The sequence below is a fragment of the Neoarthrinium moseri genome (genome assembly GCF_022829205.1).
Source record: "Neoarthrinium moseri strain CBS 164.80 chromosome Unknown scaffold93_Wmoseri_CBS_16480, whole genome shotgun sequence".
In the NCBI taxonomy this organism is placed as follows: domain Eukaryota; kingdom Fungi; phylum Ascomycota; class Sordariomycetes; order Amphisphaeriales; family Apiosporaceae; genus Neoarthrinium; species Neoarthrinium moseri.
Genome location: NW_026055207.1, coordinates 22,896 through 49,678, shown reverse-complemented (window position 1 = coordinate 49,678; position 26,783 = coordinate 22,896). Strand labels below are relative to the sequence as shown.

The window sequence follows — 26,783 nt, the reverse complement described above, 5'->3', positions numbered from 1 at the left end:
TACTACAGTACCTATGTGTGGTAGCCATGTACCTATTCTTAGGGCCGCCAGCGTTGGCCTGTCCCTTTTTCCTGCTGGAAATGATGCAACGCGGCATGTCCACATCGCCGGCTCGCTACCTACCGCTACATCGTCCTGGCGGCGGACTGCTGGACCCCCCTTGGACCCTTCACCTTCAGCTCTGAGCGGGCCCCCCCCAATTCCCAATTGCGCAAAGCCTGGGGGACAAGTTGACAAGGGGAGTCTGGAGGCTGAGCTGCAAGAACCCGGCCTAATACCAACTGGTTCAAGTGCAGGCTGGCTGGCTGGATTATCCACAGCATTGGCGTCTCCCGTCTCCGTGCTCCTCGTGTTGTATGGGATGGATGGAGACCCTCGAACGCTGGTGCTGTCGCTGGTCCCTCTGGCTGGCTCATTCGTAACAACGTCGCCCGTAGTGCACATACAATTGTGGGAACATAGCTCACACCCATTATTCATCTGACATCACAGCACGAGAGGCAGGCATCTGTTACCTTTGCTCTTCTCGTTTCGTTTTTCCTCGTTTCGCTACCTACTGTACTGTCTTGGTGGTCCGTGACAAAGATTGTACAGCAAGAGTCGGAAGTGTGTGTCTGCTGTGTACCCGTGTACTCCGCGGCGCCGTCGTCTCCCGCGAAATTGTCCCTAGCCTGCAATCTGACAACCCCTCGACCTCACTTCTCCTACGCCACGAAACGCGCGACAAAAGGACGCAGCACGCCTGTGTTGCTGAACCCGAGTGAATTGACCGACGGAGCACTGATCATCAGACGTTGTGATGCCAGCGACTCCGCCTCAAGCTTGAAGCTGGGTGCGCCCGCGCATCGCGCTCGCCTCGTTCGCTACCAATTTCTCTTTCCCTCACTCTCGCTGCGAACTGGAACCCAGTGTCATCTGGATGACACGAGGACACAATGAATAGACCTCCAAATTCACCACCACATGCGCAACAGGACCCCTCGTCCCCCCCTCCGCAATCGATACCACTGCAGAATCTCGCCCGGCCGCCAGGTGAATACGACTATGGGAATGGCTATCGTGGAGGGGTGGCCGCGGGAGAAGCGTCGAGTGCGCGCAACACTCAACGACTGTCGCCCTCGGCGAATGCCAACTTGCCGGGCATATCGACTTACTGGGAGCAACCGCAGGGCTTTCACCACCAACACGATCTAGGGGAGATGAGCCCAGGCTCGCCTATAGACCCGGCCGCTTTGCAGTTTGCGCTCCCCCCAGAAATACATCCTCCCGCGCCAGAACTACCTCGGGCAAGTTCATCATCCTCGAACCCGTACGCCTCGCCGACCCCATACTATGACGAGCCAACGAATCAGGACTATTTCGAGTCGGATAGGGCTCCTCTGACGTCGGCAGCCCAGCCAATCTCGGGTGCCCTTGCAACTCCGAGCGCCGAGCCGCCGTCGAGGAATAGCTTCCAAACTGTATCCGACATTGATGACGTGCGGTCGTCAAGGCCTCGCGACACAAAGATGCTCGGGTTCGATCTAGGCCCGGATCACGAGGCGGACAAGCATCGTAGTTATGGCCACTCTCTTACGCCCAGGGACCACCGTGTCTCACGCTCCCCAGGGACGGCGCTATACAGAGCTGGGTCCATTGTTAGAGCCATGTCCCAGCGTGTTGTAAACATTAGCGGTGAAGCAGATACGTTAGAGCAGCAACAGCGTCGTGCGCGCTCAAGGTCACCGAGTGTCGACGGACGGATACCTTTGGAAAATGCACGCCTGTCTGCTGATACGTCGTATCAGTCGCAGGTCTACCCCCCCGAAAAGACGGGCGATCCCCGGCTGGCCTTCGTGGAGGAGTCCCAGTATCAGGAGCCTCGGGTACCGATGGCAAACCCGCTCAAAGGTCGTTCTCTAGGCATCTTCGGCCCGGACAATCCCATCAGGACTAGGCTCTGCGACTTACTTGTCAATCCCTGGTTAGAACCGATCGTTCTAGTCTTGATCGTTCTGCAGGTCATCCTCTTGGCTGTTGAGGCCGCTCCAAATGTTTTCGATGATGGGAACCAGAGGCCTCCGAAATGGGCTGGCACGAAGACGGAGTGGACGATGTTGATACTTTTTGGGATTTTCTCCCTGGAGATCGTTGCACGCATCATCGTCTCTGGGTTCATCTTGAATGCTAGCGAGTACAGTACTATCGACAGGAAGAAAGGCATCCGAGCAGTGGTGACAGACCAGTACCAGGCTGTCTTTGGGCCGCAGCGGCAGAAGTCCGTCAAAACACCTCAAAGAGAGAACTTTGGACCTTCAACATTTGCCCGCTCGTTCACGGTGATGCACGGCCAAAGGTTGCCAGAGACGGTCGAGGAATCCATGCGGATGCAGCTTGCTCGTAGAGCTTTTCTACGGCATGGGTTCAACCGACTTGATTTTGTGGCGATCGTGTCGTTTTGGATAACCTTTGTGCTCAGTATCACTGGGCTTGAAATGCAGTACCACCTCTTCATTTTCCGCATGATGAGCTGCCTCCGTATTGTCAGGCTTCTTGCGTTGACCAATGGCACAGCGGTAAGTATACAAAAGGCGCTTATGCAAAACTGACGGGCTTTGTCTAACTGTGTTCCTAGATCATCTTGCGAAGTCTAAAAAAAGCGGCCCCTTTACTGATTAGGGTATCATTCTTGATTTGTTTCTTCTGGGTGCTTTTCGCGATTATTGGCATCCAAAGCTTTAAATCAAGCTTGAGTCGCCAATGCGTCTGGGTAGATCCCCTCGATCCGACAAACATTACTGCAGCGTACCCCTACAACCTACAATTTTGCGGAGGCCACTTAGACAATACCACCGGTGCGGAGCGCCCATGGGTATATAGCAGGGACGAGCCCGGGTCACTTCAGGATCTAGTGGACAACGATGCAGCCCCCAAGGGATTTTTATGTCCCAAAGGTTCACTGTGTCTGCAGTCAACGGGTCCATTCAACAATACGGTGAACTTCGACAATATTATACACTCTCTTGAACTGGTGTTTGTCATCATGAGCGCCAATACCTGGTCGGACCTGATGTATTATACGACCAACTCGGACTACCTTCCGGCGGCCCTCTTCTTCGCGGCTGGCATCATGATAATGATGCTTTGGATGACCAATCTCTTGATTGCTGTCATTACATCATCGTTTCAAGTTATTCGTGAAGAAAGCAAATCAAGTGCTTTCACAGCGGCAGCTCAAGAGCCTCTCATGCCGGTTCAAGCGGATACAGATCGACTTCGGCGAATCTCGACCTTGCAGAAGATATACGACAAAAGCCAACTTTTTTGGGTCTTGCTCATCACGTTTGATCTAATCATCATGGCTTTCCGTAGCTCCAGAAACAGCCGCGAGACGTTGATCAGCGTGACGGAGGTTGTCGTCACACTACTACTTGACATTGAAATAGTCATTCGGTTCGCAGCCGACTGGCGAGCGTTCCACCGAAGCTATCGGAATCTCTTCGATCTCTTCTTGGCTGTGGCGACTTCAATCATCATTATCCCGCCGATCAAACAACAAGAGCAGGTGTACGTCTGGCTCACAGTATTCCAAATCCTAAGGATCTATCGTGTGGTCCTAGCGGTCCCGGTCACCCGCAAGCTCATCCTACTTGTGCTTGGTAACGCTGCCGGTATCGGTAATCTAATGCTCTTCGTGTTCCTGATAACCTTCCTCATGGCAATTCTTGCTGTCCAGCTCTTCCGTGGCGAAATCCCCATGTATGACGACGACAACAACCTGAACGAAATATCATTTAACACGATATACAACGCTTTCTTGGGCATGTATCAGATTCTCTCGAGTGAGAATTGGACCAGCATCCTCTACGACGTAACGTCATACACTACTCACCTGGGAACCTCTTTTTACGGTGCTATCTTCTTGATAGGATGGTTCGTATTGGCGTTCTTCATCATCGTCAACATGTTTATTGCAGTCATTCAAGAAAACTTTGACGTTTCGGAGGACGAAAAGCGACTGGAGCAAGTTAAGGCGTTTCTTCAGAGAAAGGAGTTGGGAAGCAACTCTAGTAACTTAGCACTTTCCGCGATCTTCACTTTTGGCAAGAATCGAAAGAAGAAAGATCCTCTCGACTACGGGCCCGCCACGATGGAAATGTTACTTAAAGATGCCGTCGTCCGGGAATTCTTAGACGACAGCATGGATCCACTACAGCAGTCAGCCTCAGGCACCGAGTCACCTCAACAAGGAAAGTCGGGGGATGTCCGCCCCGGTATGCTTTCATCGGCATGGGGAAGATTTAAATCCAACTTCACGAGCAAAGAGCCTAATCCGTTCTACAACAACCTGAAGTTTGATGGTCCAAACGATACCCTGGATCCTCGGGCCATGGCGAGGCAAGCTGTCACCCTCACCTCCGCGCGCCGGAAGGCTCAGCGCGAATATTTGGCACGACATCCAACGTACAACAACGCGCTCTACCTATTCAAACCACAAAACAAACTGCGCCGCTTGTGCCAAAGGCTGGTCGGACCTGGTCGGGGCTTCGAACGCTTCGATGGTGTGGAACCTAACAAGATTGCGTGGTACGCCTTCTCAGCATTCATCTACGCAGCAATTGTTGCCATGGTGATACTGGCTTGCGTGACTACGCCGTTATACCAGAAGGAGTACTTTCAGATCAATGACCCCAAAAAGACGAATTGGTTTGTCTGGGTTGATATGGGGTTTGCCATCGTATTTACGGTTGAGGCTGTCATCAAGGTCGTGGCTGATGGCCTTTTCTTCACGCCCAATGCCTACTTCAGAAGTTCTTGGGGTTTCATTGACGGCGTGGTGCTCATTACGCTCTGGATCAATGTTATAACACTCCTGGCTAACGATGGGGCCGTCTCTAGAGCTGTTGGCGCCTTCAAGGCTCTCAGAGCTCTACGCCTGCTCAACGTCAGTGACAGTGCAAGGCAAACGTTTCATTCCTTGATCATCGTTGCTGGCGGGAAGCTTCTTGGAGTAAGTGACACCCTTCTTCCCAAACATGATAGGGCGAGGTAATTAACCAAAACTTTAGGCTGCCTTTGTCTCAATGTCTCTCTTGATCCCGTTTGCTATCTATGCTCTGAATCTGTTCAACGGAAAACTGGTTTCCTGCAACGATGAAAACGTCTTCAATTTGACTGACTGCTTCGGCGAGTACGAGACTTCGCCCTTAAGGGACGATTGGACATTTCTAGCACCTCGCGTGGCAGCAAATCCATACTACACTTTCGATGATTTTGGGTCCTCGCTTTTTATCCTTTTCCAGATCGTTTCACAAGAAGGATGGGTGGATGTCTCTTTCTCGGCACAATCGATCACACAACGAGGGCTCCAACCATCAGCAGGTGCATCCCCAGGGAACGGGCTTTTCTTCGTCATCTTCAACATCTTGGCGACGGTCTTTGTGCTCACTCTGTTCATTTCTGTCTTTATGCGCAACTATACCGAGTTGACAGGAGTGGCTTTTCTTACAACTGAGCAACGATCCTGGCTCGAGCTGCGCAAGTTGCTCCGCCAGATATCTCCGTCCAAGAGCTCTTACGATGACTCGGAGAACAAATGGAAGAAATGGTGTCACAAGAGGGCCATCGAAAAACGCGGCAAATGGTATACTGCGGTCACCTTTATTCTTGTTTTCCATTTCATCCTGCTCATGCTCGAGTTTTATCCCGAGCCCGAATGGTGGACACGAACAAGAGACGTGCTTTTCCTTTTGTTCGCGCTCATTTACATCGCCAACATCGTCATTCGGATTGTCGGTCTCGGCTGGACACGATTCCGAAGAAGCTCATGGGATGTCTTTTCCCTCGTTTCTGTCGCGGGTGCTTTTGGGACCTCGGCACTACTGTTCAGCAATGAGAGAGACTCGGTCTACATTCGACTGCACAAGACGTTCTTGGTTGCAATCGTTCTCCTCTTGATCCCGAGAAACGACGCTCTGGACCAGCTTTTCAAAACGGCAGCTGCCAGTCTGACAACAATTATCAATCTTCTGGCTACGTGGTTTGTCTTCTTCCTGGTGTTTGCTATTGCATTCACTCAAACGTTCAGCCTCACGCGTTTCGGGGGCGACGAAGAAGCCAACATTAATTTCAGGACCGTGCCGAAAGCCCTTATCCTTCTCTTCAGGATGAGCTGTGGCGAGGGCTGGAATCAAGTGATGGAAGACTACGCAAATATCGAACCACCGTTCTGTGTTGAGAACGAAGAGTTCTTCGACAGTGATTGCGGTAGTTTGGCTTGGGCCAGAGGGCTGTTCATTGCATGGAACTTGATCAGCATGTACATCTTCGTGAATTTGTTCATCTCTCTTATCTATGAGAGTTTCTCCTACGTCTACCAGCGGTCCAGCGGGCTGGCCAGCCTTGACCGTCACGAGATCCGACGGTTCAAGGAGGCATGGCGCAGCGTTGATCCAGCAGGCACCGGGTTCATCAGCAAGGAAGCATTCCCGAAATTACTGGCAGAGCTCTCTGGGGTTTTTGAGATGCGGATCTACAACTCGGAAGACTCTGTTCGCCAGATTCTAGAAGACGTTCGCGCCGAAGCCCCGCGAGCAAGACATGCCTCGATAGCTTCGACAAGTGCGCTGTCGACAGGCGTTGATATTAAGAGGCTGAATGAACGGCTGAATATGATCGATATACAGGGCGTCCGCCAGCGTCGCCGACGATTCAATATCTTTTTCGAGGAGGTGATGGTGTCGGCGGACCCAGATAAGGGGATTTCATTTACGACCGTCTTGATGATTTTAGCTCATTACAATATCATCAGTGACAGTAAGAGTCTGAGACTGGAGGAGTTCTTGCGACGTCGTGCGCGTCTGCAACGCGTGGAGGAGGAAGTCCGAAGAAGAGTCGTCCTAGGCTTCTTCGATACATTGTAAGCCGCTGCACTCACCGAGTCAATCAACCAGCTTGCTAACATGTCTACAGGTTCTGGGTGAGGAAGTTCAAGCGCCATCTTGATAAGAAGAGAGCCGGACGTATGACCGCTATTCCGCAACTCGACGTGCCCGACATCTTCGTTGAGGATGATGATGCACATCAGCGGACGCCGCAGCGTGCTACAATCGCCACAACTCCTCGCTCGCGGGCTGCTACAACATCTGTAGATTTCCTGGCTGCACCAGATGCAATGCGACCACAGCACCACAGCTGGAACTCGAGCACCGACATCGCAAGCTTCGATGATGGTTACACTCATCCTTTGAGTCTTCCCAGGACTTCACCTTCTATGCCCGGGCACCGCTCAGGGGAATCTGCCTTCAGCTTTGAGCTACAAGACCCCGGGCCATCATCCGGCCAGAGCAGTCGGCGAGGCAGCTCAGTCAGCCCAGCCCAAGTTGGAGAACTACTCGACGACTCGGTCTGGGTTGAGAGTATCCGTCGCAGTGCCACCATCCGCAAATCTGTCAGAAAATCCGATTGGACGCAGTAGAGTTGATCGGACTGCGGCGCCACTGGATACGCGCCACCAAACAAAAAAAAAATTTCATTCATTGTCCAAAAAAGCTAACGCGATGATGAGGAGGGTTACGACCAACGACCTCGAATGGTCTTATGTACGAGGTGTCTCATGACATTTTAGATGTTGCGCCGACAGTGATGAGGTTGGCAAGTCGAGAAGCATCGCAGGAAAAGGCTTCAACGACATTAGATGAACGGGGTCTGAGAAAGGGGGCGGTGGCCCAACGGCGTTTCCGGCATTGAGCGGCGCATATGCTTTTATTTTTGGCCTGCAACAAGAGTTTCTTCCAGCGATCAATCATGTTATTCTATTCTAGATCTGTTGTTGGATGATGAGGAGCGAGCAGGCGAGTACCAGCGAATACCAGCGACGGCGTGTGAAGATTTCAGCTAGAGAGGAGGCGAGAAGCTCTTTGTGCATATAGATATATCCCTACGAATGATGCATATAGCCTACCCTTAATCCCGATACACCAAATACAAGCAAGTTTTAAGATCGACTGAGGGATGCAAGGCTTTGACAGGTGCTTAATAAGGGTTCAATGGTCAGTTGCCGGCCGGTACGCATGAAATGCACCCGCTCTCGGCAACTATATGGACCCGACTTGAGCATAGCCCCAGGGGTATAACGATACCGTGGAGCCTCCGCACCAATGCCCATGCCAATGCACTGGGGACCGGACGCGCAAGCTCCACGAAGCATTGGACGCGGCAGTCTGGCGGCTTCGTCAAGCTGGCAAACGATGACAGGACCTTCCTGTCTAGGGGTATGTCATGGACGAAGCGGAGAGCAATGAGACACAGGATGTAAGTTAAATCGTCTGCATGGCACTATCGACGCGGCGAAGCCCGTCAAGCAGCACTTGGGAACCATCTGCTGCTTTCTCTGGAACACCGGGCCCTAGACAGGGTGGCGATTCCTAAAGATACATACATAGGACGAATCAAGGGCTGGGGGAGCAACGGTGATCATGTTTGATCGACTACCGCAAGGCAGAAAAGGGGTCTCCCGCTTTTGCAAGCATCTCTGAACATGTACTGTGGATGCATTGTTTTGGCCGCTTGAGACGGCCGGCCTGGTTCGACTGCGAAATGTGGCATCACACTTTTTTTTTGCCCCCAGGAGGCTTGACTCGGTTTCTGTTCCTGCGTCTCTGGCGTTCACGATGATGTAGATGATCGATTTAACTAGCCAGGCCAGGTAGACGGCAGGCCGGCAGCGCTAATCAGGTGGATTCGCAAAAATAGCGCCTTTGTCCCTTTCCTATCCCCTCGCACTATATTCGGGACGGTGGGCTGTGGCTTGTCAGATAACGACAGCGTTGACGAGTCGGCCTTTTTAATGTCTGCAAGCGTAACCGAGATTTCCCAAGCAATTGCGTGAGCAACGATGGATGATCGCTCCTCTCGGTATGCACAACGTCGTGGCTTTACTTATCAATCATGCACACAGAAGTCGACAACCCCTTTGCCAAAAGCCAAGGGGGCTTCTCAACCTTGAAAGCTCTGCCTCGCGGGATGCAGATACAGCGGCAACCAACTGTGTAGAACGTAGCCTTGCAGGGGGCCACGACGCCTCGCCTGCAGATGCGAGAATGTCATACTATGGTATTGCTGAATTGCGTCAATAGTGCTATGCAGACAAATTTTGCGGCGCTGTTGCTTTTCACGTGCTGGCTTTGGCGACTAATACACCAACTACCGGTAGCTAACACAGCCAGTCGGACGCTGGCAGGCATTTCAAGTGAATCTGTACTCTACAGTATGGTTCTGAAAGGGCTTGCTCGGCTGAAGTATTGGACATCAGGAGCCAAGCAGCGAGAAACAAATTGAAAGATTTCAGGTCCTGCTCAATCCTGTTCTTCCAGAAGCATTCCACCGCCGACGCGACCTCGATCGAGGCCGTCGCCTCCAGTATATTGGGGAGGCCCTGAAACGATGCGGATGGGCTGTGCGGGTCTCGCGTTACCCCTGCGCATCCCAGTCTTCTGACAGTTTCTGACTTGAAATCACCCCCGGCAACACACCCGAAATCCCTGATCCCGGCCGGCGATCACACAGCAGCCCACGCCGCCTTGCCCCTTCGGGTCACTCTCGTCGACAGCACACCACGAACTGCTGACTTGCTGAGGATTTTCTCAAACGCGAACCCCATCGACGTCCTGCGTTCGACCTCGTCCGTACCGTGGCAGCACTTGCAGCTGCTGCTGCAGCTCTCACACGTCCCCTCCGTGACTGTGTCCTCGTTCTCAGGTGCCACGACGGCCAAGGTCTCTTTGCTACAGGTTTGATGCGAGACACCACTGGTGCTGCTGGGGATGAGCCTGTTTCACAACCTCATTGATGACCCGAAACATTCCCATTCTGTCCGACTCGTGAGTTCACAGAGGCTTGTGATCATCTCCACAGCGTCGTCGTCTCTACTCCCGGGGGCTTTGCGCTACTGCACGTTCGTTGCTTTGGGGATTGCTCACCACCGGCAACCCGTCCTTCCATTGAGCTAGCCACCGTACTCTGTGTAATGTGTGTTCCATGCCTGCAGCAGTAGAGCCCTGCTTGGCAAAACTCTGCTGCAGCCTGCGCCAGAGCTTCTCCTGTCACGGTCAAAGAGCCCGTCAGCCACAGCTGGCATTGATGAACGATATGCTGTACGTATGCGCATGAACCCGTGTATGATCCACACCCCTGGAGCCGGAGATCTGTCTGCTTTTACCTCAGTATCAGCCATCCCCTGCTCCCTTGGATGCGACTATCGCCCCGTACAGCCCCAGCACATTCTTTGATCTGGCACTATCGGTCCATGGTTCTATTTCCAGTGAACTAGTCCCTGTCCCTGTCATCTGCTTCGAGATACTTAAGTGTTCGGGTCTCGGTCACACTCAGATGTTTCTTCTCCTCAGACTCTCTGTGTAGCGTCCAGCTCCCAACGCCCTCTCACACTCTCTCTCTTCCAGCCGACCATCTTCAAGGTGTCTTTGACGACCTGTCGATCGTGCTTCCTGTGATCTTACTTTGATAGATCCGTCCTATCTTTTGCAAGACCAACTCGAATCCTCGCCATTCGCTTCGTTCAATTCGTGCAATACAGGCTGAGCCTTTTTACCACTTTAATTATACCCATTCCTCTGGTATCAGGACTGTCTGTCACCCGGCACCCTCCCCGACAACCAGCTTCTTGGCGATCAATTTCTCGATCACAGCTCAAGTCTTTTGACCCTTAACGACCATCTCGTCTGCACATCTTTGAAGCCTCATCTACCGTCAACTCAGCCAAGATGCAGAACTCTCGATTCCACGCTATCCGCTCCCGCTTCTCGCCTACCGGCATCCGCACATCCTTCCGCCGGGCATCCTCAGCCTCGTCAAGGAGCACCACCTCGCGGAACTCATTTGCATCCAACGGCTCGTCGCCTGTAGAGACTATCAACAGCGTCCTCTCGCGCCAGCCGTCGTTCATGGAGATGCAGGAGGAGAAGAGGAGTTTCGGACCGGAGCTCAACATCCTCGAGCCCAGGCCCGTTGTCTACTGGGGCGGTCTTGAGGAGCGCATCGGATCTTTCTAAGCCCGGGTCGCATCAACAACGGAAAAGGCACAGCAGTATACGCTGTCCCATATTCCGACCTTCAGTCCCACCTTGACTTCCCCAAGGTACGGGGCGTTGATATATTATATTCGACCCATGCCATCCGGCATGGACAGCCCAATGGGCTATTTATACCTGCGCTTAGATTGACACGGAGGGCCCTGGACTGGTTCACTCACGACTGGATGCGGGCAACGACGTGACGGGATGTATTGGGACATTTTCTGAACGGCCCTGGCATTTGCTAGGCTGGTATTGAAGGCTTTCGACATGTGTATGACAGGACGGAATACGACATAGGCTCGGAACGGTCTTTGGCGCTACAGGGAGTTCTCGCTGCTGAAAGATGCAGGCTCGGGACTGACTTTTTAGATATCACTTGGGTTCGTTGCGGACAAAAATGAAAAACCATCGAATGGCTGCCAACAGCGCTGTTCACCTCTACACCTTTTTCTCCCCAAACCAGTCTTCGCTCTGCTGCGACACTGTCTCGTTCGCCATGTCAAATCGTGCGTCCTCGTTGCTTGCCCGGCCAGTCCTGTGATGGTTCTTAGCCCGGATAGTGCCGCCCCTCGCGCGGCCCGCTCACTATCACGCCGGCCGAACTCTGTCAAACATGAAACACAGCCAGCTAGTGTTAGTCAGTTCCTTCGAGGCTCCCTTAGCACCCGATCTCAAGTGGGTCGGCCGGCATTGAGTCGTGCCCATTCAATGTTCATCCCCAAGTTGACTTGGTCGACCTACGACTCGGTTCTAGAACATGTGGATTGTAAACGTCCACGTGATTGTTAAAGGGCGTGTAACGTATCCTCGTGGGGCATGATGAGCCCAAGACGTGCTGGATTCGACCTCTACGGTCGAGACTGGGTCGGCCGTTCAAGCGCTGAATCCTGCGAGTGTGCTTGTGCGACAATTATACAGTATGACTAGCTGTCAGGGGGACGCTGTATTCTTGATTGATCGTACAACAGCGATGAGAGTAGCTCGGGGTCCGAATACCTTCTTGCTGTGACTCACGTATTGGGCTTCTTGTATAACGTCTCTGGAGCAAAAATATGGTATACCTACAGGCGGAGGCTTTGATGTCTGGAAACTTTTGGTCGTTAATATCGACATTTTTATCTGACCTAGGGTGTCTTCTTGACTCTGTATACATGTCTTCTCTCTTTACTCGTTCAGAGCACTCCTTGTGTGGGTCATACTAGGTTGTCACAGTGTACATATAGGACACTGACCTTTCAATATGTAACCCTTGAATGCTGTTCGCTTGATAATAGTCTGCTATCACCTAAGTACCTGCACGATCAGATAAAAGTTCGTTCGTTTCACATCACAGGAAAGCATATCTAATGGCGGCCGAGCTCACCGTGCGGCGACTGGGCTCGAACTGACAAACCCAGAAGATAGATGAATTTAGAAAGATGAACATAAAGAATGCCGACAATAGACGTTTCTCGGTAGCGGAAGTCGGTACACTCTTTCGTAGTAGCTCTGGCCAACTCTGAACTAACGGAACTCAGTCCGTAACAAGGTCTTGCGGGAATCGAGCGGGTGGTATCAGAGAGCAAAAGGAGCAATCCAATATAGAAAATCGAGCTGGAGAGTAGCAGGCTCATATTGTACATAATTCAATGTCTCTTGTGGTACGGGTAGCAGAAGGCTCATATTACGTGGTATATACCTGTTAGGATTGTTAACCTCGCTCGGATTACCAGACTCTTCACAGGGGCATGGGGATGGATGATGGGTATGCCTGAAACAGATGGCAGACTACGACAAAGCGAAAATAATAGTGTGTAACGGCCAGTGGCGACGAGTAATATAGATGCAAAAAACCAAGACAAAGACTCACGATGATTTAATGTTCAGATAGACAATAGGGCTGTCTCCATGCAACGAATCACCCCAGCACTGCACCAGAGGGTCTGGAAACACATAAATAGATGGCCTGAGTCCCTTTTAAAGATTTGGGGCATCTCTTCTCGGCCTCTCTTACTCGCAATAGCACCGTAACTGGCATCTCATCACATTACGCACAGGAAATAGCCACAATGCAGAACTCCACCACACATCAGATGACTTCATACCTGAAGCCTCTATGTGAGGCTCAAGACACTCCCAGCCATCTCGAGTATCCAACTCATTCTGATCCGGGTCGCCGCCATCGCCAACGTGGCTCGCAGACATCTTGCGGTGAGTTATCAACCTCATCAACCGAACAAGAGGACTATGAACAGGGCCAAGAGCAAGAAAACGACGGAGACGAGGTTATTTCGTCTATGCCAGATGACATCCCCCCTGAGGATGCCGACATATTTGAGGATCCTCCGAATTGGTACGGTCCTCCGGCGGACTGGGTGCCGTTCGAGGAGGACGAGCTGCAGAGCCGCTCGTATGCCTAACTCTGAACCAGGTTGACCCTCCTCCCCTAGTCTTGCTCTCTATGAGTCTGCATAGTTCGATGCAAGCTTGATTACAGGCTTATTTTGTGCAAATAGCCTCTCCGAAACTAAGGATGATCTAACGATGGGCTGCATCGCCTGCGGAATGGTATTAGAATTGACTAAGGACGGATTCGGGGGCCTCCCGGATAGATAGTTAAGCACATTACGTTAATAATGAGACGCCTTGCTGTTTTGACGGACAAGATCTTGTAATCTGGAAGACACTTTCTTTTCAAGACACATTTGCTTTGGTAATGATCGTGGTTGATTAGGGACACGTGTATACATGTTAAACAAGTGGTTTCCGTAACTTAAGTATCTGCCATGTTAGATTCCCTGTATAGAATTACCATTGCCAGTAAGGCAGTGGTAGCAGTTCAACCCTTCATTGCGCGCATTCCAAACAAGCCTCCGAGGAATGCGGGACACCGGCCACCTTGGATATCCGAAATCCAGCGCCTTCTTGGGTTGGCTATCGCTCCGTTAACCACCGGTGTTACGGCACCACGGGTGGGATTGAGACTGTTGCAAATCTTGTAGTATTGCAAGAAGACTACAGCTGGGAGAGAGAGGAAAGAAGAGCTCCCTCCACAACTATGGCGTTTAGGGTGGACCATCCCTGGCCCCCCACCACAGCAACCACCTGCACTAGCCAGTCCGCAACACAAAGCCTATGTTATTTAACAAAGGCTTAATAGTACAAAGAGTGGTCCTGACTGTCTTTATTAGCTATATTAGCATCAAAGGCATGGTTACTTCAGTTACAAAGACTAAAAAAGTATATAAGCAGCTCCCATATCGAGTTGACATCAAGCGGTCAAACGTGCGTCGACAACGTAAACCAAACCCTCATCAACATCCAATCTTACTCTTAAAAGTCGGTTCAAAGATACTAAGAAAGCATTCGTCCTTTGCAACGCGAATCTTAGTGATTCATTACAAGAACCCGATTACCACGAAAAATTGAACTCATGTCGTCAGAAAGCTTAATTGGTGTAAGCCAAAAGAGGGATATACGAAATACGACTTTAGCGTCTTCCTCGTATACAGACACAAGTGAGATTCAAAGTAGAGCTGAATGTTATCCCACCATATGCGGCCCTGGTGCCGTCAACGATGACCAAACTGGTGTCCATATTAAGGAACCGGATCAGCCAATAACGCAATTAGCGCAAGACCAGAAGTCACTCGAGGAGCTTTCAAAAGACGACTTCGTCAGCCCTTTAATGGGGACACTGACAGAGAGTGAGGATGAATCTCATACCCATCGCCACCAACTACCTGAGGAACGCAAACCCAACCGTTGTCACCGGCGCGCGAAAGGGTCCAGTTCAGGGCGCTCTGAGATGCTAGACATCATCAAGGGCCCCCCGCAAGGCGTCTAAAGGGTGAGATAAGATACGGGTGTATTCAGGCCCTAATATTGGAGTGAGAGTCTCGGAATGCAATTACTACCATCGCCTGGGTAACTACAAAGCCGATTAAGGTGCTTTGGTTTTTAGGGGGAGATTGATGTGGAAGAGGTTGGTGGATGGCAAAATAGGGTAGACCACGTATAATTGAGTTACACTCGCTCCAAAGCTGTGCTCTCTTGTGTTATAAATCTGGTCCGTGTCATTCCTTATTTTTTCACCTAGCTACATGCTCCTATAAAGTTAAAGTGACATGCTCATCCTCCGGTATCTAGCTATATAGGCGTGTAGTATTAATGCCGATTTGTGTCAGCTGATTGCCATCGAGCCCTCCGCCTCCACAGTAGCAGACACGAAAACGAAATCTTTGTTCAATTATAAGCCCGCGTTCTTCTCGAATGAATGTAACATGCAGTTATGTGTCAGCCTCACCTGAATCCCGGCATCAGCCCACACCATGAACAGTCATTATTGGATTATGCGTACACTTGTGCAAGAGCTGGAACATGAAGTAGAAATCTTGGATGTTGTGGCCAACTTGGACTTTGTCTCTTTTTCGTGGCTCTATTCTATGGTTGGTTGATGACGTATCATCACATGTTTTTGTTTTGTGTCAACCAGACATCACATCACGGTCATTCCCCCCTCCCATCATGGTCATCAAATCAGGTTTCGTATCTCTCGGATCGTTCATCATGCAATGAGTGAGATATCACGCCTCACCAATACCCCATCGAATCGCGCCAACACCTTACAACTTCTGCATGGCAACAATATCGGTGGACTGGACGTAGTCCTCGAAGTCCTGGATCTGCTCCTGGAGCTCGTCGGTGGAGACCTTCTCGTCCTCGACGACCAAGTTGATCTGGAGCTTCTTGATACCGAAACCGACGGCGACCAGCTTGGAGCCACCCCAGACCAAACCCTCCTTCTCAATACCGCGCACAGCGGCCTCAAGGGCCACCATGTCAGTCTCGTCATCTATTCAAGTCTGTTAGTTCTGGAGCCTGTGAAGTCGCAAGTGGTGAGCAATAAATGAACCTACCCCAGGGCTTGACGTCCATGGTGACAATGGACTTGGCAACGGGCTTGGGCTTGGCGGCCTTCTTGTCCCTGTATGCCTTCAGGCGCTCCTCACGGGCCTTGACGGCCTCGGCGTCCTCCTCCTCGGAGTCGCTGTCGAAGAGACCCTCGGCATCGTCCTCGTCCTCGTCCTTGGCCGGTGCCTTGGCGGGGTTCAGGGTAGCCTCAGCCTTGTCAGGGCCGTAGGCGGTGTAGGGCTTAGAGGCATCGCCGGAGAGAGTGGCGAACTCATCCTCGAAGGTGGCAATGTGCTTGTACCATCTTGCGGCGTGGGGGTACTTGGCGGCGTCAGGGGACGACTTGAGGGCCTTGAAAGTAGCAACGTCGGCCTGGGTGGGAGCGTAGCTAGATGAAACGGTCAGCGCAAAGTCGCGAGAGAGAGAGAGAGACTGAGCAGGCAAGACGGTTTGAAGGGGGGTTTTTGAATCAGAGTTGCACAGAGTGCTATTGTACTGTCGCCATGTGCAGGGTCTTAAGCTGCTCGGAAACACGGACCAATTGTTCTCATCATGGAAAGAAACCAGTAGAAGGTTGGGCTTTGTATGGGGTTGGGGCAGGGGGCGTAGGCACGAAGATTGCACCGCGGCACCAAGAGCAGATGGCAAGTCATACTCGAGAAGGGTGACGGCGCCCGTGTTCCTACTATCATGGAGGAGGAGGAGACGAGAGGAGGTAGAGGCAGAGGCAGAGGCACTTACGCAGGCGCGGCGATGATGTAGGAGCGAGTCTCGAGCCAGCTGTTCAGCACGGCGAGGCCCTTGAGAGGAGTCAGTCGAGGATTGCCCAAGGAAAGGAAGAGAAAGCAAGGCGTTGCGGGCGAGGCAGGGCCTTTCTTAAGTACGTACGCCGTCAGTGAGGACATCGAGGAAACCCATGGCTGCGGTGAGGATGTGGGAAATGAGGAAGAAAAGTTTTTGGGCAGGGTATCGAGATTAGCAGGTATGAATGGGAAGAAGAGAGTCCGTGGGACACGGTGTTGACGGTCGACCTTTTCTGTTGGCGGGGTATTTTTCAAATGAGGACGGCCCAGGTTCAAATTTTTGAGCACAGAGCGGCCAAAGAGACCCTAGGAAAATGAAAATGGAAATGGAAATGGGGGGGGCGCGACGGCGCCTTGGGCCGCTCGAGCCATTTCAGGCCAGTCAGAGGGGGGGAGAGTCACGCCGAAGGGGTGGTACCGCCTCCGCTGGAGCTGGCGGGCGGGCTGGCTAGCTGGCTGGCTGGCTGGATGGGGCCCAGAGAGGAGGGGGGAAAGGTGAAGAGAGTGTGAAGAAAATTAAACAGGTGATTGGGCGATTGGGCACCATTCTCTCGCTGAGGTCGGGCTTCCGTCTCTGCTCTCCTGCTCTCCTGCTCTCAGCGGGTCCCTCAAGTGGCGTCCGCTGCTGGCTCCAACAAGCCACGGCTAAGTCAAGCTACCAGCCACACCACCTCTAGCTGCTTTGGGGCTACGGGCTGCATACAGCACACTGGAGCTTGCCCGATAAGATAAGACCTTCCTTTCTGGCGATGACCTCAGTCGCGTATTCTGGAAGAGGCTCGAAGCATCACTAGACTGCTCGAACCCGGTAGGATCCCCGCGACCTCCCATTAGTCTCTGGCCGTGGATACTTGAAACCCCTAGGTTTGAACACTCTCCTATTTCTCCTCTCTCTCCTTTTGCGATGCTTCGCAGACCCCAGAGAAGTCTCCAAGTAACTTCTGATTGATTCATCGCTCCATCCCGTCCTACATCATGTTCACCCGGAGGCAACTCCTCGCCTCTTCGCGCCGGGTCGCCGATGCTTCCTCTCGAAGCATTGCGCGTTTGAATACCCGGCCCTCCACATTCTCCAGAGCAGCGTTGCTCGGTTCGACAAAGCTTGTGTCACAAACAACCCTACCGACAACTCCGACAAGGTCGTATGCGAACGGTAGACCACATCCTCCCGGAGGCACCCACCGCATGAACCTCGGCGGCGAGCCTGAGAAGCCGGCTTTGGAACAGTTCGGTATCGACCTCACCGCCAAAGCCAAGGACGGCAAGCTTGATCCCGTCATTGGCCGAGACGCCGAGATCCAGCGCACAATCCAGGTCTTGTCGCGGAGGACCAAGAACAACCCCGTCCTGATCGGAAATGCTGGCACCGGCAAGACTGCCGTCCTCGAGGGCCTGGCATTGCGCATCGTGCGAGGCGACGTTCCGGAGAGCATCAAGAACAAGAGGGTCGTCTCCCTCGACCTCGGCTCGCTGATTGCTGGCGCAAAGTTCAGGGGGGATTTCGAAGAACGCCTAAAGAAGGTCTTGACCGAGGTGCAGCAAGCTCATGGCGAGGTCATCCTCTTCATCGACGAGCTGCATACCCTGCTGGGCTTGGGCAAGGCCGAAGGCTCCATCGACGCGTCCAATCTTCTCAAGCCTGCCTTGTCCAGAGGAGAGCTCCAGTGCTGTGGTGCCACGACCCTTGCCGAATACCGCCTGATTGAGAAGGATGTTGCCCTGGCGAGGCGTTTCCAGCCCATCCTGGTCAACGAGCCCACGGTCGAGGACACCATCAGTATCCTCCGAGGTATCAAGGACAAGTATGAGGTCCACCATGGAGTCCGCATCACCGACGGCGCGCTTGTGGCTGCTGCGACCTACTCAAACAGGTACATCACCGACCGCTTTCTCCCCGACAAGGCCATCGACCTGATGGATGAGGCTGCAAGCTCTCTTAGGCTGCAGCAAGAAAGCAAACCCGAGGACATCATGCGGCTGGATCAGAAGATCATGACCATCCAGATTGAGCTGGAGAGTTTAAGAAAAGAGAAGGACGTGGCCAGTCGCGAGCGTCGCGAGAAGCTCGAGGCGGACCTGAAGAGATTGGAAGACGAGCAAAAGACCCTCTCGGAGCGATGGGAGAAGGAACGGGGGGAAATCGACGCCCTCAAGAAGGTCCAGGAGGATCTTGACAAGGCACGTGTTGAGCTCGACCAAGCACAGAGAGAGGGCAACTTTGGCCGCGCTTCCGAGCTGCGGTTTGGCGTCATTCCCGGCTTGGAACAGAAACTACCCAAAGAGGGAGAGGAAACCACGGCTACCAACGGCGAAGGGACCTTGATTCACGACTCCGTCACGGCCGATGACATCGCCAATGTCGTTTCGAGAATTACCGGCATTCCTGTCACAAAACTTACATCGGGCCATATTGAGAAACTGATCCATATGGAAGACAAGCTGCGCGAATCTGTCCGAGGCCAGGATGAAGCCCTGAAGGCTGTTGCCGATGCTGTCCGCATGCAGCGAGCTGGGTTGAGCGGTGACAATCGCCCTCTCGCATCATTCTTCTTCCTTGGCCCCACGGGTGTCGGTAAGACTGAACTTTGTAAGAAGCTGGCCAACTTCCTTTTCTCGACCGAGCAAGCTGTGGTTCGTTTCGACATGAGTGAGTTTCAAGAGAAGCACACCATATCAAGACTCATCGGCGCGCCTTCTGGCTACGTCGGCTATGACGATGCAGGCCAACTCACGGAAGCCGTCAGGCGAAAGCCTTACGCCGTCCTTCTCTTTGACGAGTTCGAGAAGGCACACCGAGATATCTCAGCCCTGCTTCTACAGGTACTTGACGAAGGTTACCTTACCGATGCGCAAGGCCACAAGGTGGACTTCCGCAACACCATAATCGTGCTCACGTCCAACCTGGGTGCCGACATTCTGGTGGGCGCCAATCCCTCCATCCCGTACACAGAGACACCAGACGGCGAGATCGATCCCGACGTGCGCAAAGCCGTCATGGACGTCGTTGCGGCAAACTACCCTCCAGAGTTCTTGAACCGCATCGATTCCTTCATCGTCTTCAAGCGGCTCGCGTTGTCGGCCCTGAGGGACATCGTGGATATCAGGCTGAAGGAGCTCCAAGCCCGGCTCGATGACCGTCGCATCACGCTTGATGTCGATGGCAAAGTGCGCGACTGGCTTGCGGAGCGCGGGTACGACCCCAAGTTCGGCGCGAGGCCCCTGAACCGTCTGATCACGACCGAGATCGGTAACGGGCTTGCGGACAAGATCATTCGTGGGCAGATCAAGCGTGGTGATAAAGCCGGTGTGAGGATCAAGGAAGACAACTCGGGACTTGAAGTGTTTTTGGAAGAGTCTGCGTCTGCATAAAATGAATTCACTAACGGGCGTTTTGTATCAAAAAGTATACTGCATTGGGGGAGTTTTCAAAGAACGGACTTAGGCTTGGGCCGTGGGTGAAAGGCGTTCATCGGATACGAAATGTATGACAATGTATAAAAGTGCGTTAAATTGTATATAAGAGACGCCGCTCACTTAGATATCAGCCGAAGGCGTTAAAACTGTATATCATAATCTCCACCCTGCCTAGAGTATCCTATGATCACACACATAGATAGCTAGTGAAAACATGGTCTGAAATTCGATGTCTTGCATGTTGATGCATGATATCTGTTTTACTGTTGGTACGATGACTTATTACCAGAGTTGGCAATGCTTCTCACATACTACTAGCCTAGAAGTGAGGCAATGTTCGCAGACCCTGACTCTTACTGGGTCGTTTTGGTCTCGTTACCGTATTGACAAGTATGGAACTCAACTTGTTCACACTACCAAGCTAGGTTATATAGCCTAGACTCAAGCTCCTCTTTACAGTAGCCCTCAACTTTGCCTCCTCAGAGAAAGAGTTTCCATGTGCGTACAAGCCTAGAGACCCCGCCTTTATTGTCCCTGGCCCTCTGAGCATCAAGAAGCCCTTATGGTATGACACCATAGTCATTTCCCACCACAGAACACTCGCTACAGGAGAAGTGAAAGGAAAGGAATAGTGCTGATCAAAATATGAAGGCTTCCGTTTCGCAGATAGTGAATCAGCACCGCATTCCACGCCGAAAGGAGTAGCCACACCCGAGCCAGCATAAACGCATAGGCGGCAGACCGGCTCCTCCTCGTCAAGGGACGAACCAATCTACCCACAGGCCCTCGGAAGCTCGAACGGCTTTCTGTGTGGACTAGATATGGCACTAGCGCCAGCAGTACCAAAGCCGACAGCCTACAGGTACGCCCTTCCTCTGCGAGAAAGTAGCGGCAGCCAGGAAGGACTGTTTCGTTGGGGAAGGTGGGAAAAATGCGAAAAGTGGTCGTACTGGAACATCCGAATGTCCAGAGTAGGAGTGATTCGATATCGGTACATGCCGCACCGACCATGTCCAGGACATAGATGCTCGCGTTCAGAAGACTGACGCCGAGTGTTAGGAACGCCTTTTCCTGGTTGTTTGGTAGGAGAAGAGAGAACGGCTTCTACTGGCGGATCAAAGGGCAAGGTCTTGATTTAACGCGTTGTGTGGCGGGCGCTAGGTTTGCGGTTGGTTGTGAGCGGATTAAAATCCGCTATATGGTTGCTGCGTTGGGGGCTCTTGTACCAGTCTCACCGCAGAACCGACCCTAGGGCAGGCGTTGCGATACTGGAATGACTTTCTACTCCGTGGGTGACTTGAGTCGTCGAGAACTTTACGCCAGAAGCAACACTGTAGCTGTTGAGGTTGGGTTAGGTTAGGCTGGCGTCTACTCCGTGGTGTAGTCCGGTTGTACAAGACTTTGAAGCTAAATAGAACAAGCGAACTCTGCAAGTCAAGACCTGGTAAAAAGATAGGAACACTTTCCCCAGCGAGATCCCTCACGGCAGCCGTCCACGGATGCAATCGATCGTGGTCGGACACTGGTGGTTGCCGGTTGGGATCATCGGGAGCAATATCTGGACAACGGAAGAACGTACGCGCTCAAACAAGCTGGATACAGGGCGAGCATTTATGTTTAGTTTTGCTTTGTTTTTGGTTCTTCCCGTACTAGTCAAGCAACTTCTTGGATCGGAATTGCCAGAAAGTCGCTTTCATGGGCGCAAACGCTACCGCCCTATTAGGGAAGCTTATTATGGGTATCCGGATGCGGGTTTTGGAAGGTTACTGTCCCCGGAGGCCAGCACTGCACGGAGGAATATCTATCGCATAGTGATGTGTCAAGGCCTATATAAAGGACAAAGCTGCACCTCGCCCGATTAGGTGGTCAAGCAATTATAACTGGAAGACATGTCATACGTTGCCAAGGCAGCCCGCTCTTGTTACCCAGAAACCTGCTTGGCTTGCTCGAAACCATCTCTCCTGTATCTCACTCTCTCTCTTCTTTGTAGTGTGACGAGCTCAGACCTTCTAGATGTTCAAAGGCATTTGAATTATTACCACCGTCACATTGTGGTTCTGGGACAGCGTCTGGAGTGCATCCGGCTGTCGGGCCTCTGTTATATGCTTTCGATCATTGGCAATAAAAGTAAAATCCACTGGTGGCGGTGTTTCTTCACATATGTACCGGAATGAATCCCGTGGATTGGCAGCATATTTGGTCTTGCAACGCCAGCTTTAGAAGAACATGTTCGCTGCAAGAAAAGAACTGTTGAAAGAAATCAGCAGAAGGGACTCATTGAAACAAATACAACTTGCATACAATTAGCTGTCATACTTTTATCCTCACGTGAGATCTAACTACACCAAGCTGCTCAATCTATTGAATCAAACTCACCGTTGCGCATACTTACTCTGTAGATCTTGCTTTATTCCTCTTGCCTGACCGGTAAACGGCACCGGCGAACCCAATCGGATCATATCTGAGAATATCCGCAACCCCGCTTACTTACCGCTTTTTTTTGTACCCTTCCTCCCTCGTCGAGGCTTACCTTTCCGTGATGCGCCAGAGTAGGACATTACATCCCGTTCATCCTTGGGGGACGTCTTCGTGAGGACGTGGGCACGTGTAGCCCCCGAGGCCATGAGGGTGCACGAGCCGATGCGTTGGAGGACGACGGGGGCTTGTTTTTCCTCAGCTTCGAGCTTCGCCTTGAGGCGGGTCTGGGCAATGGTGCTGAACTTCTTCTTGCTGGTGGCGGGCGACATGGTTTCTGGTGATCTACCTAGGCGTTGGACATATCTGGAAGGAAGTCAGTCACGGGTTGTGGGACTTGGATGTAGAGTCAGTATAATGTCCGTCGCGGGGGAAGGCAAGCCCCTATAAAGACCGATGCTTGACGCGCGTGCTCAACCAGCTTGACATTCAACAAGGACGTTGTTTTCTGTACGGCCTTGTCTCTTGGCTTGGACTCTACAATGCCAATTTAGGGTGTATAAAGGACCTGTAACGAAGTCGCAAACCTGACTTTGCCATGATGGTCTTTGTTGCACGACATGATACCATTAAACCCGATTGCCACACTCACACCCCATAATCCAATGTGTGACAACGGCATCTACTCTCTCCCTTTTTTCACATATCACGCTGTGGTGTGGTTGTGTGGTTTGTCAAGTGATCAGTCTGCCCGAATAAAGGATCCAAGTCTACTAGTAGTATTACCGTATAGGCTGCCAAGCCTGGCATGAAGATCCATGTTCTTTTAGTGCCTTTTGAGGACCCTTGTCTCAGATGAAACGGCTAACCAACGATACCCTGATGCTGTGCATGGGCTGCTGGGCCATTCTGGGGTTAGTGGCTGCGACGGCGCCCGCTAAGGCTGTCAGGGCCAGCCTTTCAATTCCGGACAGAACGAACATGTGCGCCGTCGAAGGGTGCCCAGAAGGGACCCTGGGGACCTGGCAAGACTGGTCCAAGATTGTCCAGGTGCAATTGCTGGAGAAGTCTCCGGGGACGAAGCCTCCAAAGTCTGGCAGTCTTTGCTGTCCCTATTCCGATGGTGTCCTGGACGAAACGCACATGGAGGACAGTGAAGAGCTATGACACGCCGCGGATCTTGGGATCAGCGCCACGATAGCGTTGATTGGAACCATCGCGGGGCAGCGAACCCCTCATATCTTGTCGCATTCTTGGGTACATTCCTTAGTCATACTGTAGAGCGGTCGACAATCTGGACCGTCGAGCAGTCTTGTTGATGGGAGATGTAACTGCATGAGGATTTCATCCGAAGTCACTCTGTACCTAGTTATGTAGGCCTCCTCCGCGTGAGAGCTGCAGGTCGATTGGGGAGGTGGAGCAGCCGGGCGTCCCCAGTCGTCGGCGCATGTGCTATGGTACATAGTTCGCTGCAGGTTCGATGCATGAATTGCAATCTGCACTCTCACACCCATCCACAGTAGCTTCGTGGTCGAACGCGTCCCGGCGCGTCGCTGTTTGACCACCAGAGGATGCAGCCATTCGCTGGGGGGACACAACGCGGAGGATGACTGTCGGGGCTGGGTCGAATCATGACGGCCTGCATCTTGATGCAGATATGAAATAGCCGTCCATGGCATGGCTGATGTTTATTATTGTTATTATGGGAGAAGACCCCGGACTTCCCGACCGGTGCCAACGCCCACCCCCCATCCATGCCACGACCCCAGCATCCATGATCCAGGTCCCGGAGCGATCCTCTCGTGCATGGGTCCCGCCGTCTGAACAGAAAACAAAAGGCGTCCACCTCCTCCTGCCTGGTACAGGTGCTTCATTTTTTTCCCTCCCCAGGCCAGATTACCCGACGACCGTAACGTCCACGGCAGCTTCCCCTTCAATCTGCCTTCTCCCTCCGAGCCGACCTTGTCTGTCCGGGCTTCATTCACTCAGTATCTGATTTCCCTCTCTCCTCTCCCACACGCTTCCTCTACATAGGTAGTTCCGCCGCGCTGAACCGACTCGTCAATCCCGTTTGCGCTCGCCCACACCAAAAAGCCCACGCGCGCCGCGCCAACTCAAAAACCTACCTGGTCACCGCGGCTCTGTACGATCCCAGTCCCTGAGACGCTACTGTCTCCCGTGTCACCAGCATGGCCCTTCCCGACGTTTACAAGCAGTTCCTGGCTGCTCCCAACCCTTCGCTCCTCGCGAGCGACGCCGCGCTTCACTATGTCACCACCACCACGACCTTCCGAGGCGCTGCCGACATCATCAAGCACCTGAACACTCAGCAGAACCAGATCAAGAAGAAGAAGCAGGAGTTCTTGACCGTGATCGAGGGCCAGAATGCTGTCGCGATTGAAGTCCATACCGTGCTGGAGTTTGTGACCAGCGGCGGCTCCTACCTGCCCGGCCTGGACGACAACTTCTTGGCTGACCACACCGTCGACCTGCCCGTTGTAAGTCCGATCTAGCTCTTATTGTCTGTAATACACCCCTGCTCATACTGCCGTTGCATAGACGCACATCGTCACCTTCAATGCCGAAGGCAAGATCTCGCAGATGCGCCAGACCTGGGATCAGGGTTCGCTTCTCAAGCAGCTCGACATCATCGGCAAATCCGGCCGCAACTGGCCCATCCGCGACGCCAAGGACCAGATCAAGATGATCGAATCCAGCCTCAAGGCTGGCGACAATATCATCCCTGCCAAGGATGACGGAAACTCGGCTCGCGTTCGGGCCAACACGAACAATGCTATGCGCGACCCCCACGCCTCTCTGTCTCTCTTCGCTCCCCGGGAGGAAACCGAACAGCAGGCTATGGCGTCCGTGATCTCCCCCAAGGCCGGAGGAGCGCGACCGAGACAGCGGGACTTTGCCGAGATCTTGGGTGATGAGCCTGTTGGCGAGGCAGGTTCTCCAAGCGCCGGCCGTCATCGATCCGACTCCCCCAGCAAGGCAATTGCTCCGAAGATTGGTGCTGGCAAGAACTACCAGCCAAGCCGCCTGTTTGATAGGGAAGAAGATGTCCCCGATGAGCCGGAATCGCCTGGCAATGGCAACTCTCAAAAGTTCTATCGGCCAAACCCCAAGAAGTACAACCACTTCGACTTCGCAGACGGATCCGACCCACAAGATGCCCCGAGGGCAGCCGATCCGACCCCCAAGAAGACCAAGCACAGCAGCCAGTGGAACTTTGAGGACTTCACAACTCCCGCCAAGGCTCGCCCGGGCAAGACGCTCCAGAAGAGCCATCAGGATGTGCGACATTGGGGCAACGAGGACGACGTGGTGGAAGATGGGCCCAATGGCAAGCCCGCTGCCGTCAAGCCTCGCCGCGATGCCGAGGCACACTTTGAGTTCGTGGATGACGGCGAACCCCAGGTTGACCCGCGCCCAAGCCGGCCCCGGGGCGCAACCCACAACACTGGCCTCGGTCTGTACAAGAACAACGTCTACCGCGAGGAAGGCGAGGCTTCTGAGGATGCCGCCGACCAGCAAGCTCTCGGCAACATCACCAACCTGAAGAACCGCGGCAAGACCTTCGGGGCCCAGTTTGCCATGACGGACGAGTCCCCATCCCAGATGCCAGAGAGGGGACAAGTCGCCCAGGATCGTATGAAGGCTGTCAAGATGATGGATGCCAACTGGGCCGCCACCGATGAGTCTCCATCCCAGAAGGAGAACCTGCCAACGAGACCCAAGGAAACGGCGGCCAAGGGCGGCGGCGAACGTGGCATTCACATTGGTGGCGACGGGATGGGCGGGTCCCGAGGAACCGTCAGAGACTGGCTTTATGGCGATGATGACGACCAGCCGGCGAAGCCTGCTCCGGGCCGGAAGCAAGGCGCTTCCAAGACGGGAGGCTTCAACTGGGATTTCTAGGTGGATTCGCACAAGCCCTCTACGCTCCGTTGAGGTTCACTGCATCTACTAGACTTCTTTGCACTTTTTACGACTACTCGACCATCTGTAATGCCGCCTACGATTAACGAGCTCCGAGTCACACTCCAAGGCTAGCCCAGGACGACCAGCATATTTCTTCGAATTCGAGATCAAATGTGCGGGACAGTGTCAACATCCTTTGAAATGCCGTTCTGTGTTGTGTGTTGCGTGTTCTCCTCTGTGAGCGCCTGCGAGGGGGGAA

The 26,783-nt window shown here is 52.9% G+C and overlaps 7 protein-coding genes across 7 annotated transcripts; 5 read left to right on the top strand and 2 right to left on the bottom strand.

The window, feature by feature from the left end:
• Positions 1-935: 935 nt before the first annotated feature.
• Positions 936-7,456, top strand: JN550_012725 (uncharacterized protein; the record flags this gene model as incomplete). The annotated part of the gene is made up of 4 exons (XM_049311232.1): positions 936-2,555; positions 2,615-4,990; positions 5,049-6,898; positions 6,952-7,456. 4 exons carry the CDS (start codon positions 936-938, stop codon positions 7,454-7,456), a joined length of 6,351 nt encoding a protein of 2,116 aa, XP_049165292.1.
• Positions 7,457-10,760: 3,304 nt separating this feature from the next.
• On the top strand, positions 10,761-11,048 carry JN550_012724 (uncharacterized protein; the record flags this gene model as incomplete). Its single annotated transcript, XM_049311231.1, has 1 exon — positions 10,761-11,048. The coding sequence occupies one exon, from the start codon at positions 10,761-10,763 to the stop codon at positions 11,046-11,048; it is 288 nt and encodes a 95-aa protein (XP_049165291.1).
• A 2,072-nt stretch (positions 11,049-13,120) lies between these two features.
• On the top strand, positions 13,121-13,471 carry JN550_012723 (uncharacterized protein; the record flags this gene model as incomplete). The annotated part of the gene is made up of 1 exon (XM_049311230.1): positions 13,121-13,471. One exon carries the CDS (start codon positions 13,121-13,123, stop codon positions 13,469-13,471), a length of 351 nt encoding a protein of 116 aa, XP_049165290.1.
• Positions 13,472-15,676: 2,205 nt separating this feature from the next.
• Positions 15,677-16,883, bottom strand: JN550_012722 (uncharacterized protein; the record flags this gene model as incomplete). The annotated part of the gene is made up of 5 exons (XM_049311229.1): positions 15,677-15,906; positions 15,971-16,353; positions 16,504-16,647; positions 16,707-16,765; positions 16,854-16,883. 5 exons carry the CDS (start codon positions 16,881-16,883, stop codon positions 15,677-15,679), a joined length of 846 nt encoding a protein of 281 aa, XP_049165289.1.
• An 860-nt stretch (positions 16,884-17,743) lies between these two features.
• Positions 17,744-20,137, top strand: JN550_012721 (uncharacterized protein; the record flags this gene model as incomplete). Its single annotated transcript, XM_049311227.1, has 1 exon — positions 17,744-20,137. One exon carries the CDS (start codon positions 17,744-17,746, stop codon positions 20,135-20,137), a length of 2,394 nt encoding a protein of 797 aa, XP_049165288.1.
• Positions 20,138-22,398: 2,261 nt separating this feature from the next.
• JN550_012720 (uncharacterized protein) lies at positions 22,399-22,929 on the bottom strand (the record flags this gene model as incomplete). The annotated part of the gene is made up of 3 exons (XM_049311226.1): positions 22,399-22,429; positions 22,559-22,643; positions 22,713-22,929. The coding sequence occupies 3 exons, from the start codon at positions 22,927-22,929 to the stop codon at positions 22,399-22,401; spliced, it is 333 nt and encodes a 110-aa protein (XP_049165287.1).
• Positions 22,930-24,786: 1,857 nt separating this feature from the next.
• JN550_012719 (uncharacterized protein) lies at positions 24,787-26,521 on the top strand (the record flags this gene model as incomplete). Its single annotated transcript, XM_049311225.1, has 2 exons — positions 24,787-25,095; positions 25,157-26,521. The coding sequence occupies 2 exons, from the start codon at positions 24,787-24,789 to the stop codon at positions 26,519-26,521; spliced, it is 1,674 nt and encodes a 557-aa protein (XP_049165286.1).
• Positions 26,522-26,783: the final 262 nt, after the last annotated feature.